The sequence below is a fragment of the Rana temporaria genome, chromosome 10 (assembly GCF_905171775.1).
Source record: "Rana temporaria chromosome 10, aRanTem1.1, whole genome shotgun sequence".
NCBI lineage: Eukaryota > Metazoa > Chordata > Amphibia > Anura > Ranidae > Rana > Rana temporaria.
The window spans coordinates 69,500,819-69,518,341 of record NC_053498.1 but is presented as its reverse complement, the minus strand read 5'-3'; the positions used below and the strand labels follow the sequence as shown (position 1 = coordinate 69,518,341).

Genomic DNA, 17,523 nt, shown 5'->3' with positions numbered 1-17,523 from the left:
ATTTATTTCACGGTAAGCATGGATATGGTAAATTTCACCCAAGGCAAGCAGAAAATTTGCGGGTGGATTCAGTGGTCATGGGCAAAGCCTTAATCTCCTAACGTCTTGAATTCTAACATCTTCCCATGTGGGTCCCTCCCAACATGCATCGCCCGGTGTATATGCCTGGCTGTTCAAAAACAGAGAGCTTATTTATTTATTTGAAATGGGAGGTTTATCTAAATTGGCCTCTCAACATTTTCAACAGAGGAACCCTTAAAATTACTTTCCGGTCTCTTCACACCCCTGCTAAAAATTACTATAGCTACAACTCATGATACATTAGTGTGATGGTCAGTGGGAAGAACGCTCCTTACACTTGTGGTCATTGGGAAGAATTACCCCCTTACAGATAGCTAAAAGATCAATGGGGAACTTATCTGAGAGGCAGAAATTGTTCATTGCTGAAAAAACCCCTAGCAACTTCTGGAGGAACCCTAGAGTTTTATGGAGCCGTCCTGATCTATAGTACCCCCTAGCATCCAAACTACTAGTAAAGTTGAAGGCCTTTAGGTGACAGAGGATCTTCCAAAGGACCGAGAAAGTAAAGTTGAGCTTTGGTCCATCCTCTCCTGAGGTCTACTCATCATACTTAAAGAGGAGCTCCAGTCTCCCCCCCCCCCCCCCCAAAATGTTTTAAGTTCGCAGCTACAAATACTGCCAATAAGCCCCTGGGATAAGGGGCTCATTGTGTTAACTTTAGACACAGGGAATGAGCTGGCACTGGCGACGGTATGCCAAGCTTGGGAATTTACTCTATATTGTGCACCAGTTAATCATTATACCCTGCTGGAAGGCACTGGGGTCCTCACCATTAATCCCACTGAACATAACAATTGGCTTTAAAGTGGTTGTAAATCCTTACAGACCACTAATGCCCTGTACACACGATCGGTTCATCCGATGAAAATGGTCTGATATATTTTTTCATCAGATATCCGATGAAGCGGACTTTCATCAGTCTAGCCTACACACCATCAGTTAAAAAAACTATCGTGTCAGAACGCGGTGACGTAAAATGAAGTCCAATGCTTCCGAGCATGCGTTGATTTTTAACCGATGGATCTCCCCACAGACGATCATTTTTTTTCTATTGGTTTTTGAACCATCAATCATTTTAAAACAGGTTCTACGTTTTTTCACCGATGGGAAAAAACTGATGGGGCCCACACACGATCGGTTCGTCTGATGAAAACGTACGTGGCATTAGACTTACAGGTAAGCCTAGATTAAGGCTTACCTGTAGGTGCAAGAAATATCTCCTAAACCTACACGGTTTAGGAGATATTTCCAAAAGACATGCACCGATGTCTACGGCGCATGCAGGCGCACTGAGCATGCCATTACTATCGGCGATCATGCCTGTTGTGGAATAACTTTTAGCTTGACATGCATTATTAAGACGAAATGTGTGCTTATTTAGCACAAGGAGAAATGGCTGTGTGCTCTGCATACAACCTATTTCTCCACGTCATGCCGTTAGTGGCGGCACCCGCGCGCATACTAGCTCATTGTGTATTACTTACCTGAGATCGAAGCCCCCGCAGCGACCCTCGTTCCTCTCCTTCATCGCCGCCATCTTTCCCCGAGTGTCTTCCTCGTATCTCGGCTCCGGGGCTGTGATTGGCTTTTACTTCCTTTTTAAGAATACACTCTCCAGAGTACAATATACCAATAGAACTTTACATTTGCAACTGTAAATGAGTACCTAGACTCCACTACATAGGCAATTTGATTTTACTTAATTAGTCCCAGGAAATTCTGTGATTGTTCAACATTTTTAGGATTTCTATGTAATGGGTAATATAAATGTCCTGTTTCCAGTGAGTGAGTAAGAGAATACAGTTGATTCTATGTCACAAAAAATAGAGTTCAGATATGTGTGGTTGGAACATTTTAATTTACAAAATATGTGCTTAGAATTATGGAGGCAGTAAAAAAAAAAAAAAATTGGAATCAGAAGACGTGGGGTTAATGCAGCTCTTATATGCCTAATTAGCATAGGTATACATGAGCCATGGAAAGTTAGCGCATTGGATAGCTGCGTAGGACATGTAGGATTAATTATTAGAAGCCTAATTACCAGCATTCTGCGCCGTTTTCTCCTTTGTGATTATGGTAATGTAGAGGTAGTGGATGATTGGGTGGGAAGACGCCGCCGATAACGGGAAGGTAGGAGAGAGACTGGGACAGCTAATTGTCAGATCTGACCCATTTCATGCCCTGAATGTTAATGAACAGTGCTTGACGTCAATGCCGAGCGAGCTGTCCATCAGAAAGATAGAGCCAGCTATCGGGGGAGCTGTAAAAGGGAAGCAGTTTCTTTCACCTTGATTCACTTACAGCTGCATGCAGGAAAAGCCACATTAGGCTGGGCTGAGCATTCCTACATGTTGATTAGGAAGATATGCAAATAACAACAAAAATAGCATTTTTTTTGTACTCACTGTAAAATCCTTTTGTGTTCACTGAAGAACAATGGTCAGAGATTCAAGATCTGTGTCCTTCAGTCTAGGTTCACATCAATGCGACTGCGCTTGATGCATTTTTCAGGCATGTTTTAAAGTGCATTTTGCATTTTTAAACCTGCGTTTTTGTAAGCAGTTTTCATGCATTTAACTTTTTTTTCCCTGCAAAGGTAAAGCATAATGGGCTACTATGCATCGCATAGTAGCCTATTATGTGACACTTGCCTTCAGGAGAAGCCCGCGATGTCACCGTCTTCCACGCTGGCAGCGAGCATCCATTCTTCACCCCTCTTCTTCCCGGGGGCCGTGAACTCCGGCTCTGTGACTGGCCGGAGTCGCGTGACGTCACTCCCGTGCACACACGCGGGAGCCGCCTTTAATGGCATGACCCCAGCTTGAAACGACACATTGAAGGCATCGCTCAGGGAAATTGCAAATATCTCCTAAACCGTATAGGTCTTAGAGTTATTGCAAGCACCTACAGGTAAGCCTTATTCTAGGCTTACCTGTAGGTGTAAGTTGTCACTGAGAGTTTAAAACCACTTTAAATGCACTGTAAAACACACTGTATATAGCTGATTGCTAAGGAGGGGACCGGGAAGCCGCATGCAGCTCTCTTAAGCGCTTAAGGACCGCCGCACGCAGATTTACGTTGACAGAATGTCCCACGATCGTGTCACGGAGCTGAAGAACGGGGAGATGTCAGTGTAAACACATCTAATTAGTAATTAGATACCCCCAGAAGAAAACAGGACTATGACATGCAAGAAGGAGGGGGGCTATGCAAAGTAGTTTACGGTTTTCTAAAGAAGTTTAAATTTGCTAGCAAACTCCAAGGCACATTGCAAGCAAATGAAAATTTTTTTTTCTGAAAAGCAAAAAGGCTGCATATGTAAGCAATTAAAATACTTGATTTGACTGCAATTTTACCTGCATTTTTAAAAAGGTAATGGGCTCTCTTTATCAAGTCTCTTTAGACTGGCACACAAGTCCTCAGCACCATCTATTTGATTAAACGTGACTTTTTTCAGTTGCAGTTAGGAAGTTCTACTGGTTACCAGTTTTCCTGAGAGAACTTGTTCTCTATTTTTCCGCCGCGATTCCTGGCGGACTTGTTTCCGTCGGGAAAACCGGACGTTTGTACGCTTTCCCGAGGGGAAAAAAAACATGCATGCTCAGAATCAAGTATGGGACGGAAGCGCTGTTTAGGGTAAAAGTAGCGTTCGTAATGGAGATAGCACATTCGGCACGCAGAAGATTATTGCATCATTTAAATGCAGCACATTCTTTTCTTATTTATAATGCTACAATAATGAAGTTGTTTTGCTGCTGATATTCACACAGAGCTCTGACAAACTTGTTTATTATTTCTCGTGATCTCATGAATAATCTATTTTTATTTGAAAGCCAGATCTCCATAATAATGTTTTTTTTTTTTTTTTATTATTTTATATTTTTAAACATTTTAATCAAGATCTGCATTGTTGTGTATTATTAAAAAAATTCTACAGATCTTCATATATATTTTTATTAGCTTTGTGTTAGTTTTAGTTTTGAAAACGATCTGGAAAGCACGAAGACTGAAAAGCGTGAATCGTCTCTCACCAAACTTTTACTAACACGAAATCAGCAAAAGCAGCCCAAAGGGTGGCGCCGTTTGAATGGAACTTCCTCTTTATTGTCCCGTCGTACATGTTGTACGTCACCGCGCTTTGGACGGGCGGTATTTGGCCTGAACGTGTGTATGCAAGGCAGGCTTGACAGGAATCCCGTCAGGAAAAACATCGTTTTTTTCATGCCGGGAAAAATGGTCGTGTGTACGAGGCATAATTGTTTTTCACTTCTTTTAGTGGTTCACAACGGTGGCCCAATGCCAGACACAGGAAGCAAGCTTCAGTCGGGCGAGTTATAGGGGTGACTAGTTAACAGGATCAGAGTAGAAAGTACAACTGGAATTGATACGACCAGCCAGAGTACGGAGATTAGTTTCCTGCACAACCTCTGAGTGACCCATATCCTCGATACACACAGGTTCATGCACAAATTAATCTGCTGCCGGTGGCTGTGAAATACCGACTCTCTAATCCACACAAATTAGGTTGCAGGGAAAAAAATCGTTTATTCTTTCATTATCATTTTCAGCAACTTAGATGCACAATTATCAACACTTTGAAAGTGTAAAAAAGGATTACTTTAATGTTAGGCAGGAAATTTAGGATTTAAGTTGTGAGTGTTTTTTAAATAATTTTAAACAAACCAATTAAAATGTATCACGTTTTTCATAAAATATCTTTCAAAGAGGATATACAAATCATGTATATACGCATTGGGAATAAATTCACACTGGAGGTACAAAGAAACAAGGTCTACGCATTTCACAGAAAAACCTACTTCTTCAGGACTCCTCTGTTCTCAAGTGTAGACATCTAGATTCTCACCAGCTTGTTCCCATAGAGGCCAACTTCAAAAGGGATAGACAGGTATCAAAGTGCGGCCAAAAAAATGCTCCCCCGGCCAGTGGGGGATCCGCACCACACACCTGTCATAACGCCCAATATAAATGTATCCATCCAGAATATTGTGAATAGGGATATAACCAAGAAAAGCTGAATTGTATATTGCCTACTGAATGTAAATTCATCAAAATGCCATTACTCCAGGTCCACCCAATGCAGTTCACTATAGCCTCCTGCTCCCATACCACTGCAATAGTAATTCTATTTCAATTTAGAATCCTTTTCCTCCAGGAGAAGTGGGAAAGAGTGAATGGAGGAATCTACACTGCTGGCCATTTTCTATCTGGATATTGGCTTGCATGCAACCACTGTTGGGCTAACAGTTTTCCACCCAGCCTCCTTTGAGTTAGAAATTTAATTTTTCCAAGCCGGATGGTACCAAAAGGGCTACCCGCGATGCAAATTTCAGTTGATTAAACAGGAATCAGGGGGATATGTGAACAATATATGGCCATCTTAAGGCTAGCCATAGACTGTTGTTTTTTTGATTAACCCTCCTCTTGTGTCAGGGTCAGAACCGACCCGTTTTCAGGTTTTGAATGTCTATAAGTATCACATAAATTTGTTTATTGCATCAAGATTTTTTTACTTTGTCAGGAACCTATATTTAAACAATGTAATAGAAAAAGAATCCTTTTCACCAAATTATAAAATACTGTGGTGAAAATTAAGACGTTTATGGTGTTAGGGTCAATTCTGACCCAGTTATAATATAGGATTATAGGACACTAATAAGTGCCAAAACTGAAATCATAAACACTCTCTCTGCTTAGTAACACTGACAGCCAATCACCTCTCAACCCTGTGAGCTGTAGTTAGGGAGGGGCCTATCTCTTTGCCTGCTTGTCTGCTTCTCTAAATAAAGTAAAGAAACATAGGACCAATACATAATATTCTATTGAGGTTTATTTTACCATTTTTTAAATTTGAAAATGAGAGGTATGCTATCAAAAGAAAGGTCTAAGGGGTCACACCAAAAATATTAAGACCAATCTTTTCAAGGATAAAGAAGCCTAACAAGGTAACCAAGAGGTAAGAAACAAATTGGATGATAAATAATTGTTCAGAGGGTATTTTATGGCTGATTTAAGATACGGGTCAAAACCGACCCGTTAACATCATGGATAGTAACAGAAAGCGAACATAAGAGGAGGGTTAAGCCAGCTTGTTGATCATTAGATCAATTTCTGTTGAGCAAAATCAACCATAGATGTATTGAAATGAGTTAGGTCTAGGCAGAACCGGCTGAATTTTGATCTATGTATGGGCAGCTTAAAGCTCTATTAATGTAAAAGTTTCAAAAACTAAAAGTCAGCAGCTACACATACTGTAGCTGCTTACTTTTAATATTAGGCCACTTACCTGTCCTGGAATCCAGCAATGTTTCCATCGGCTGTCGGGTTCTGCCACCGCCATTGCCGTTAAGGGAACCCGGTAGTGAAGCCTAGCGGCTTAGCTGGTTCCCTACTGCACATGCACTCTCTTACTGGCCCGGCACCAAGGGAAGGAGTAGGTAGGCCGGGGTCCGATGGAAGTGGGGACAGGGTACCTTTAAAAAACAGATACCTGCTCCCCCCTCACCCCCCAAAAGGTGCCAAATGTGCCACCGGAGGGGGGAGGCATCAGATAAGCAGAAGTTCCACTTTTGGGTGGACCTCTGCTTTAAGAGTGACTTTTGATGAATATCCATATCAGTATACTACCACTTGTCAAGGTGGAAAGGGTAAAGATTTGCTAAAGGTTGGGCGATATCTCCTTTCACACTGATTAAACCTCTATACATAGATGGTGGTAACACACAATCCTATTGTTACAAAGTAGATTTAATCATGAGAAATTATTTATTTAGGGCAGGGATCAGCAGAAATACACAAAAGGATGCTTAACTAAAGGTATTAAGAATGATTATGATATGACTAGTATAAATAAAACACCAAACCGCACTCGTCACCCTCCACTGAAATACATTACATACCTTAGCTGCCTATCTACTAAGCAGGATGGGAATGTATTCTGTGTATTGAATGGAAAGTGTTGACAATGGCCCTATGGATATTAAGACGTGACCTTTTTGGAGTAGAAAGCTTACTCACAAGTAATCTGCACTAGCTTGGGTGTGAACACATAAATGTTCAAGAAGAGGAACACATCCAAGTTTGTATATACTGTGTACATATGGGTTTTCTTTCCCATTCATTTTAATAAATCCCATTAACCACTTAAGACCCGGACCAATATGTAGGTAAAGGACCTGGCCCCTTTTTGCGATTCGGCACTGCGTCGCTTTAACTGACAATTTGCGTGGTCGTGCGACATGGCTTCCAAACAAAATTGGCGTCATTTTTTCCCCAACAAATAGAGCTTTCTTTTGGTGGTATTTGATCACCTGTGTGGTTTTTATTTTTTGCGCTATAAACAAAAATAGAGCGACAATTTAAAAAAAAATATATATATATTTTTTACTTTTTGCTATAGTAAAAATTGCAATTTATTGATTGGTTTGTGCAAAATTTATAGCGTTTACAAAATAGGGGATAGTTTTATGGCATTTTTATCAATATTATTCTTTTTTTTGCAGCAGCAGCGCCCCCTAGGTTTTAGTTTTATTCTCAGACAGTGCAGAAGTTATTCACTCACAAAGGCCCCTTTCAGACAGGGACAGGAGCCGCGGTGGCGGTATATCGCCGCTAAAAATAGCGGCGATATACCGTCGGATTTGCCGAGGGTTTCGGCCACTAGCGGGGCGGTATTAACCCCCGCTAGCGGTCGATAAAGGGTTAATAACGCCCGTAATGCGCCTCTGCAGAGGCGCATTGCGGGCGGTATTGCCACGGTTCCCATTGTTTTAAATGGGAAGGAGTGGTGAAGGAGCGGTATACACGCCGCTCCTCTCACCGCTCCAAAGATGCTGCTGACAGGAGATTTTTTTGTCTCCCGCCAGCCCTCTGGCTTTCACATTGAGTATGCAGTGCAGGAGTTTTTTAGGCGGTATAGCAGCGATATTTTTAGCGCTGTACCGCCTGAAAAACTCCTCAGTGTGAAAGGGGTCTAAGTCTCAGAAGAGACTAGCGCCAACTGGATGGTTAGATCTGCACCCCCAGTGGCCCTCCAGATGTAAGCAATGAAGAATTAGATGTAGTCAAGCTGAAACAATGTAACTTTTAAAACAAGAAAATTCCTGGAGTTCAGCTTTAAATTTTCGTTTTTGTAGTCTGTTTTTCACACCCTCTAGAAAAGCAATATTCACACACATATTCGATCCCCATTGCAGTGCACAAGAAGCATTACATGTAGAGAAAAAATATTTGCAAGACAGGGGAGCTACGTGGTTTTAAAAAACTCCCCACCCCACAGTCTTGGAAGAGGCACTATGAATGCCTTGCTCAATCTAGTAGCAAAGTATTCTGAAAACATTATAAAGTTGATTTTAGTGGCCAAATAAATGTTGACAATTGCAGTGTTTCCTGGATTGCATTAACAAATCAATGAATGATTTTATTTGCTGATTACGGATCCTCAAAGTTCTTACTAAAGCGAATCTAGTGAATCGAACAGTTTATATGCGGGTTATTACAGATGTCATGTTGGATTTCAAAGCACACATTTTAAATGCACAAGTACTAATCTATGCCGCATCCAATAAATGTTGTCAAGAATGGTCCATATAAAAAAAAAAAATTCTTGCTGCCCTTGCTAAGTCTCTGCTATAAGAAGAATGAAAGGGAGGATTTGATTGGTTGCTAGAACTGTCTTTTAAATACCTCATAATAGGCTAAAGGTTAATTTGGCTTAGCCATTCTGAGGACTCTGGCTGTACACTTGCAGCGTGGGTCAAGTGATGTTATACTATATATCTGAAAAGAGGCTGACGCAAGAGGTTTCATGGTGAACGAAGAAAAATCTATATGCTAAAATACAGTAAAATGCATCTCAGCTTAAAAAGGAGGCGAGGTGAGATTTCATCATTCATATGCTCATCACAAAGTCTGTTCCCGAATTCACACCCCCATGTCAGAATCTGCATTGATGTCAGAGGGCCGCATGCTTTTCCAGTGAATCAGCATTTGTAAGTCAACAGAAAGGCAGAGAAGGCCCCGCACACCATCACCATGAGAGGACACGGGCAGGTTATTATCACACACATTTCAGGAATCCATTCTGCAAGGATCACACCTGTTTAGAAATACAGGTACTTGTGCACCAATGTATCTGATGTTTGAGTGTGCGCAAAAGATTAATACTTCCAAGGCCTAAACTTACATGAAACCCTCTTAGGTAGATTCAGGTAGGGGCGCGTTAATTTGCGGCGGCGTAGCCTAGCGTGTTTACACTACGCCGCCTTAAGTAAGAGAGGCAAGTACATGATTCTCAAAGCACTTACCTCCTTACTTAGGGCGGCGTAGTGTAAACGCGGCGGGCGTAAGGGCTCCTAATTCAAATGGGTTGGAGGGGGGCGTGTTTAATGGTAATGAGGCTTGACCTCACGTTTTTGACGTTTTTTGGTTACTGCGCATGCGCCGGGCGCCTACATTTCCCAGTGCGCATTGCGGCTAAGTACGCCGTACGGGCCTATTGATTTTGACATGGACGTAAACGACGTAACTCCCGATTCGCGGACGACTTACGCAAACGACGTAAAAAATTCGAACCTCACGGCGGGAACGGCGGCCATACTTTAACATTGTTATTCCACCTCATAGGTGGAATAACTTTAGGCCGCCTAAGGCCTTACGGAAACGGCGTAAAGCGACTGCGGCGGCCGGGCGTACGTTCGTAAATCGACGTAGAAACTCATTTACATATTCTACGCCGGCCGCAATGGAAGCGCCACCTAGCGGCCATCCGAAAAATTGCAATCTAAGATAGGATGGCACAAGCCATCGTATCTTAGATATGTTTAAGCGTATCTCTGTTTGAGCATATACGCTTAAACATAGGTCGGCGTAGATTCTGAGTTAGGCCGACTTATCTACTGATAAGTCGGCCTAACTCTACCTGAATCTACCTATCAGTTTTTTAGCAGACAATTTAATAATTTATAGAGTATAAAGATGCTTTTTATTTGTTAATCCTTGCCTATGTTCCTGTTTAAAGCGGAGGTTCACACAAAAAGTGAACCTCTGCTTTTCGGAACCCTCCCCCCTCCGGTGTCACATTTGGCACCTTTCAAGGGGAGGGGGGTGCAGATACATGTAAAATACAAGTATTTGCACCCACTTTTGGGCATAGATATCCGCGGATAATCTACGCCACTTCCTGTCCCCTTCCCCCCGCTGTCTTCTGGGAGATAGAAGACAGGAGGGACCATTTCGATTGCACAGCGTAACTTGCGCATGGACAGTAGGGAACCCGGGAAGTGAAGCCGCAAGGCTTTATTTCCTGATTACCTTAGCAAAGATGGTGGCGGCAGCATCTGAGGGCCAAGGCACGCGTCGGCCTTCGGGTGCCGACATTCCAGGCGCGCTGGACAGGTATGTGTCCATATTTTAAAAGTCAGCAGCTGCAGTATTTGTAGCGGACCTCCGCTTTAAGCTTGTGCCATGTTCGCTGCCCCAGGTTTCCCGTTTCAGGGTGGCTCCTTTCCTCTGCAGCATCCTATGTAGCCATCATTGTATACAGGAATGAGAGTTGTGTCTCCCTATACCAGTGATGGCGAACCTTGGCACTCCAGATGATTTGGAACTACGTTTCCCATGATGCTCATGCACTCTGCAGTATAGTTGAGCATCATGGGAAATGTAGTTCCAAAACATCTGGGGTACCAAGGTTCGCCATCACTGCCCTATACTGTGTGCATCAATATATATGAAATAGAAACACACCCAAATAGCCAAGGATGGAAAGACAATCCCTTGCTCCTCCCTTGTCTAAACTGGCTCCATACTGCACTGTCCACTGGCAACTCTTTCCCCGCCCCTCTACAGCTCGGCCCTCCAGTAAACATGGAGGAGCAGAGCTGCCGATTGCCAGGCAGCAGTTCTCTGCTCGGGGGGGCCGAGATATCCGAGCCATCGGCGATGTTAGATCGTTCGGTTCTCAGTGGAGAGACGCCGTGGGACAGATGTGGACAGATGCAGCATCAGACCAAGGTAAGTATAAAACTGCAATAACCCCCAAACCCAAACTTCTCTTTTAAGGGCTCGTTCACACCATACATGCATGAAAACTGGAACTAGAGGGGAAACGTGCAGATTTCACTTGCAGAGACATCAGTTTTCATGCACGTTGACATCAGTTTTCATGTGCGTCAGTTATGTGCCCTGTTCACACCAAAATTGATTGTCATGTCAGTTTTTTCCCATGTAAAACACTGCTTACATGTTGCAGTTTCCTGCACAGAAAAAATCTGCACGTTGGAGGTGTAAACAGGGCACATAGAGAACCATTGTTTTTGTTGTGCCCTTGCAGAATGCATGCAGAACTACTGATGTCTCTGCACCATGGTGTGAATGAGGACTAATATTTTATACTCAATGTGTTAAGCCAAAAACACAGTTTAATACAGGTATACCCCACTTTTAAGTACACAGTAGGGTTTATTTACTAAAGTTGGAAAGTGAAAAATAAGGCTCACTTCTGCATAGAAACCAATGAACTTCCAGGTTTTATTACCAAAACTTAATTGAACAAGCTTGGGTTAGAAGCTCATTGGTTTCTATGCAGAAGTGAGCCTGATTTTGCATTTTCCAGCGTATAATTGTGTGCAATTTTACGCTGGCCGCTAGGGGCGCTTCCGTTGTTTTCGGCGTAGAATATGCAAATGACCTAGATACGCCGATTCACAAACGTACGTACGCCCGGCACAATTTAGTTACGTCGTTTACGTTAGGCTTTTTCGGCGTAAGGTTACTCCTGCTATTAGGATGCGCAGCCAATGTTAAGTAGGGACGTCGTTCCCGCTTCGAATTTTGAATTTTTTACATTGTTTGTGTAAGTCGTTCGCGAATAGGGCTGGACGTAATTTACGTTCACGTCGAAACCAATACGTCGTTGCGGCGTACTTGGGAGCAATGCACACTGGGATATGTACACGAACGGCCATCATACATTAACATAAAACACGCCCCCTCATCCACATTTGAATTACGAGCGCTTACGCCGGCACCATTTAGGCTACGCCGCCGTAACTTAGAAGGCAAGTACTTTGTGAATACAGCACTTGCCTCTCTAACTTACGGCGGCGTAGCGTAAATACGATATGCTGCGCCGCCGTAACTATGCGCGCCCCTACCTGAATCTAGCCCAATGTGTTTTGGGGAAACATGTTGCTCCTTCATCTGGGCTTGGAAGAATGGAATAAGGACTGTAATGGACTCTATAACCAAATGGATATTTTTTTGATCTTAATAATAACAATTATAACAATTTAATCAGCATCAGTCAGACAAAACAAGGCAAATAGTGTTCAGAGATGGAGATCAACACGTCCAACAGCCCCTCAACCCACTTACTATCGCTGGGCCCCCATGGCATCACTACAATGGGCCTGCTATGAAGTACCTGGGTATCGGGGAGCATGAGAGGAGCGGTTATATTTTCTAGGCCTGAACATTGTAACATGAGGCAGGGGGTGACATTATCAACCCTTTGTAAGCTCTGAGGCCTCGTACACACGACCAAGAATCTCGTTGTAAAAAAAACGTAGTTTTCCTCGACGAGGTTCTTGTCAGGCTTGACGAGAATCTTGTCAAGCTTTCCTTGCATACACACTGTCTCGTCGTTCTCAAACGCGGTGACGTACAACACGTACGACGGCAGTATAAAGGGGACGTTTGATTCCACTGGCGCCACCCTTGGGGCTGCTTTTACTAATCTAATGTTACTGCGTGTTAAGTAAAAGTTTGGTGAGAGACGGTTCGCGCTTTTCAGTCTGTTACAGCGTGACGAATGTGCTATCTCTATTACGAATGCTACTTTTACCGAAGGCGCGCTCCCGTCTCATACTTTATTCTGAGCATGTGCGGGTTTCTTAGCATACACACGAATGTGTTTCCCGTCGTAAACCAGCCCAACGAGAAACACGACGAGGAAATTGAGACTCCCGACGAGAAAAAAGAGAGCATGTTCTCTTTTTTTGCTCGTCGAGATCCACGACTGTTTTCTCGACGAAAAACATACACACAATCGTTTTTCTCCCCAAAAATGCTCTGCCAACATTTTTCTTGATGGATTTTGCAGAGGAAAACGGTCGTGTGTACGAGGCCTCAGACCATTCAACATGGAGCTTACGCAATGTTAGAACTGTGGAGGAACGGAGCGGCAAAGGAACATAGGAGGGCGAGTATAAGCAGGTCATGGGGATGTCACATTAACTAGAATAAGGAAGGATGCTTTGAAATTATGAATGTTTCATTTCCACTTAATTACACCCAAGCACATATTAAACTAACTAAATGATTGGCTGCACACAAACAAAAAATTTTAATAACTGAGCATGTGAATGTTAATTAGAGGCAGGGTCAGGCAGATTATTATGCACAGTAGACAAGAAGGTGGCTTTTCCTGTACATTTACGTGTTTCATGTCACCATCAGCCTTACAGTATATACTGTATTAGGTAGATTCAGGTAGAGTTAGGCCGGCTTATCAGTAGATAAGCCAACCTAACTCAGAATCTACGCCGACCTATGTTTAAGCGTATGCTCAAACAGAGATACGCTTAAACATATCTAAGAAACGACGGCTTGCGCCGTCCTATCTTAGATTGCAATATTTTGGATGGCCGCTAGGTGGCGCTTCCATTGCGGTCGGCGTAGAATATGTAAACGAGGGGATACGCCGATTCACGAACGTACGCCCGGCCGCCACAGTCGATTTACGCCGTTTCCGTAAGGCATTAGCAGGCCTAAAGTTATTCCACCTATTAGGTGGAATAACAATGTTAAAGTATGGCCGCCGTTCCAGCCGCGAGATTCGATTTTTTTACGTTGTTTGCGCAAGTTGTCCGCGAATCGGGATTTACGTAGTTTACGTCCACGTCAAAATCAATAGGCCCGTGCGGCGTACGTAGCCGCAATGCACACTGGGAAATGTAGGCGCCCGGCGCATGTGCAGTGAAAAAAAAACGTAAAAAACGTGAGGTCAAGCCTCATTACCATCAAACATGCCCCCCTCCAACACATTTGAATTTGGCGCCCTTAGGCCCGCCCGCTTTAGGCTACGCCGCCGTATATTAGCAGGCAAGTATATTGAGAATCATTACTAGCCTAGCTAATTTACGGCGGCGTAGCCTAAACAGGCTAAGCTACGCCGCCGTAACTATAATCCAATGTACCTAAATCTACCTATATATATTTATACACTGCCACAATATTCTGAAGTAGGTTAGGGCATTGAACATATGAGTCTTGGGGGCTCATGCTAAATTTGGAATAAAGGCCTACTGTTTGCCAAAATCCTTTCCAATTTTGCTACAACCAGTTTTGATTAAATAGCCTATACTATGCTCATAAAATCTTTTTTTTTTTCACAGTTTAATTTGATTCATGGCCAGCTAAAAAAAGATGGCCATAGACAGTTTAATAATTACAACTGATGCGACTAATTTGAGTTTCATTAGCAAAAATCAGGATGTGTACAGGTTCAAAGAGGACTGATAACAAGGTATTCATTATTGTGCACCAAGATTTTCATTTCTAATATTTTATATCTGTGTAGACCAAGGTGTACCTGCGGGTATCTTTATATATATTCATAAGTGCCCAAGGAACGTCAAAGTCCAGAACTCGCATATATGCAAATCTTTCAGTTTGGAAAGCGGAGATGTGACAGCCCCCTTCTGCACACCACTAATGGTCCCTATTAGGCAAGAATGGGGCATGCCAGAGCTACACTGTCCAAGAGAAGTTGAGCTTTGATGCTCTGGCATGATTAAGAAGATATCCAAGTTCCTGATTTTTATCCTTTATGCATTAAAAAAAAAAAAAAAAGTTACCTGCTATCTTGATGTTCATGTGATTATCTAGCAAAAGGTTTTCAGCCTTCAAATCCCGATGGACTATATTGCAACTGTGACAGTACTCCACAGCAGATAGGATTTGCCAAAACTTCCGTCTAGCTTCTGCTTCACTGAGACGCCCATGGTTAGCCAAATAATCTGTGGGGAAAACCAATGAAAACCTTTAGAATCAACATAAATACTCAGTTATAATTATGGTTTCCATACAGCACTGATGATAATAAATCTGTCAATGGACCTAACTTGAACCAACTTAACTTAAAGTACATATAGGCCCAGATTCACGTAGGGAGCGCGTATTTGTGAGCGGCGTAACGTATCCCATTTACGCTACGCCTCCGCAACTTTGACAGGCAAGTGCAGTATTCACAAAGCAAAGTTGCGGAGGCGTAGCGTAAATAGGCCGGCGTAAGCCCGCCTAATTCAAATGTGGAACATGTGGGCGTGTTTTAAGTTAATTTATTGTGACCCCACGTAAATGACGCTTTTTATGAACAGCGCATGAGCCGTCCGTGAAAGTATCCCAGTGCGCATGCTCCAAATTAACCCGCAAAAATCCAATGCTTTCGACGTGAAGGTAAATGACGCACAGCCCTATTCGCGAACAACTTACGCAAACGACGTAATCGACGGAAAATTTGACGCTGGCCCAACGTCCATACTTAACATTGGCTGTGCCTCATATAGCAGGGGTAACTTTACGCCGAAAAAAAGCCTAACGTAAACGGCGTATCTGTACTGCGACGGCCGGGCGTACGTTCGTGAATTGGCGTATCTAGCTGATTTACATATTCTAGGCGTAAATCAGCGTACACGCCCCTAGCGGCCAGCGGAAATATGCAGTTAAGATACGATGGCGTAGGCGACTTACGCTGGTCGTATCTTAGACAAATTCTGGCGTATCTGATTCTTTGAATCAGGCGCCAAGATACGACGCCTCAGACTCAGAGATACGACAGGGTATCTGGAGATACGCCGTCGTATCTCCTACGTGAATCTGGGCCAGTCTGTTTGAATTCTGTCCTTTGAAGATCACTTCCAAACAGCCTTCTATATTTTCAAAGTATATCTAAAGCCAAAACTTTTTTTTTTCCGTCTGGTTAGAGTAAAGACTGGAATTGTATTCCTGTCCTATAGGACACAACTAAAAGCAAGAGGAAATCTCTCAGATATAAGGGAAATATAGTTGTCACCAGAACTAGTGTTAACCTCCCTGGCGGTATGATTCTGTCTGGAATTACGTACCAAAAGCGGTACAATTATTTTGCAAGGAAATTTGGCGTTTTATACTGCAGGTCTGTAATTTTTAGGAATGACTCACTTAAATCTGACCAAACAAGAGTCTAGTAGGCATCCCGGGTATGATTTTTTTTTTAAAACAAAATTATAAATTCTAATATAATAAATAATTATAACAAATAATAATATAATTATAATAAAAATTATTCAATAATGTAATCAACTCAAAATCACTGAAATTTGCTCAGTTGCAGAATTGTCGCTGTCATTACTTTTATTTTTTTATGACGTATTTCCCCACAAATTGCTATCGCACAATTCTGCAAGTGATTATAATTTATTATCGCTGTTTTCTAGCTGCTCTAAAACCATTTTTGACATGAAGGGACACTTTTGGACAATCTACAGTTTTCAGGCAGAAAGGACAGTTTTTATTATATAAAAGTACATGCAGGACACAGGGCAGACCACTAGGGACAAGGGGGGTGTGTGTTTTTTACATACAATACTGTAATCTATAAGATTACAGTATACTGTATGTATTGTGTTTGTTTACTTTTTTGAATTTGGTGCCGTTCTCCGCCCCTGTGCGTCGTAACGTCGCAGGGAACGGAGATCGGCGGCACACGGGGACACTGTGTGAATCGAGCGAGGTCCCGCTCGCTCACACAGCGGGGATGCATCGCAGGATCCAGGGACAAGGTGAGTAACTTGTCTGTGGATGCTGCGAGCAGGTAAGCCGCGCCGCTGCACACTCTGCACAGCTACCCCGAGCGTGACTCGGGATACCGATCGCAGCATGAAAAACCCACCCCGAGTCACGCTCGGGGATACCGCCAGGCAGGTTAAAGGGGTTGGAAAGGTTCGTTTTTCATTTTCTAAAAAGGTTCCTTTAAGCTAGTGCATTGTTGGTCCACTTACCTTTTCCTTTCGATTTCCCTTCTAAATGTTGTTTTCATTGTTTTCTTTGTCTGAATTTCTCACTTCCTGTTCCTCCTCAGTAAGCTGTTCTGGCTGACGGGGGCAAGCTTACTGAGGAGAAAGAGGAAGTGAGAAATTCAGACAAAGAAAGAAAACATTTAGAAGGGAAATGGAAGGAAAAGGTTAGTGAACCAACAATGCACTAGCTTAAAGGAACCTATTTAGAAAATAAAAAAACAAACCTTTACAACCCCTTTAATGACAAAGATCAATTCATATTTCTCCTGGGGTAAGAGTTGGGTGTTTTAGGCAAGACTCTCAGGCGATACATATTAGAAGGAAATTCTAGCTCAGAACTCCTAGTTGCTGCCAGATACAACAC

General features: G+C 42.7%; 1 protein-coding gene across 2 annotated transcripts in view; it reads right to left on the bottom strand.

Annotated features, from left to right (window-relative positions):
- Positions 1-17,523, bottom strand: part of SIK2 (salt inducible kinase 2) — a 265,141-nt gene that overhangs the window by 89,842 nt on the left and 157,776 nt on the right. For both annotated transcript variants that reach the window (XM_040325400.1, XM_040325401.1), the window contains exon 4: positions 14,958-15,119. In XM_040325400.1, the coding sequence (XP_040181334.1) occupies positions 14,958-15,119 (162 nt within the window). The remainder of the gene's footprint in view (positions 1-14,957; positions 15,120-17,523) is intronic.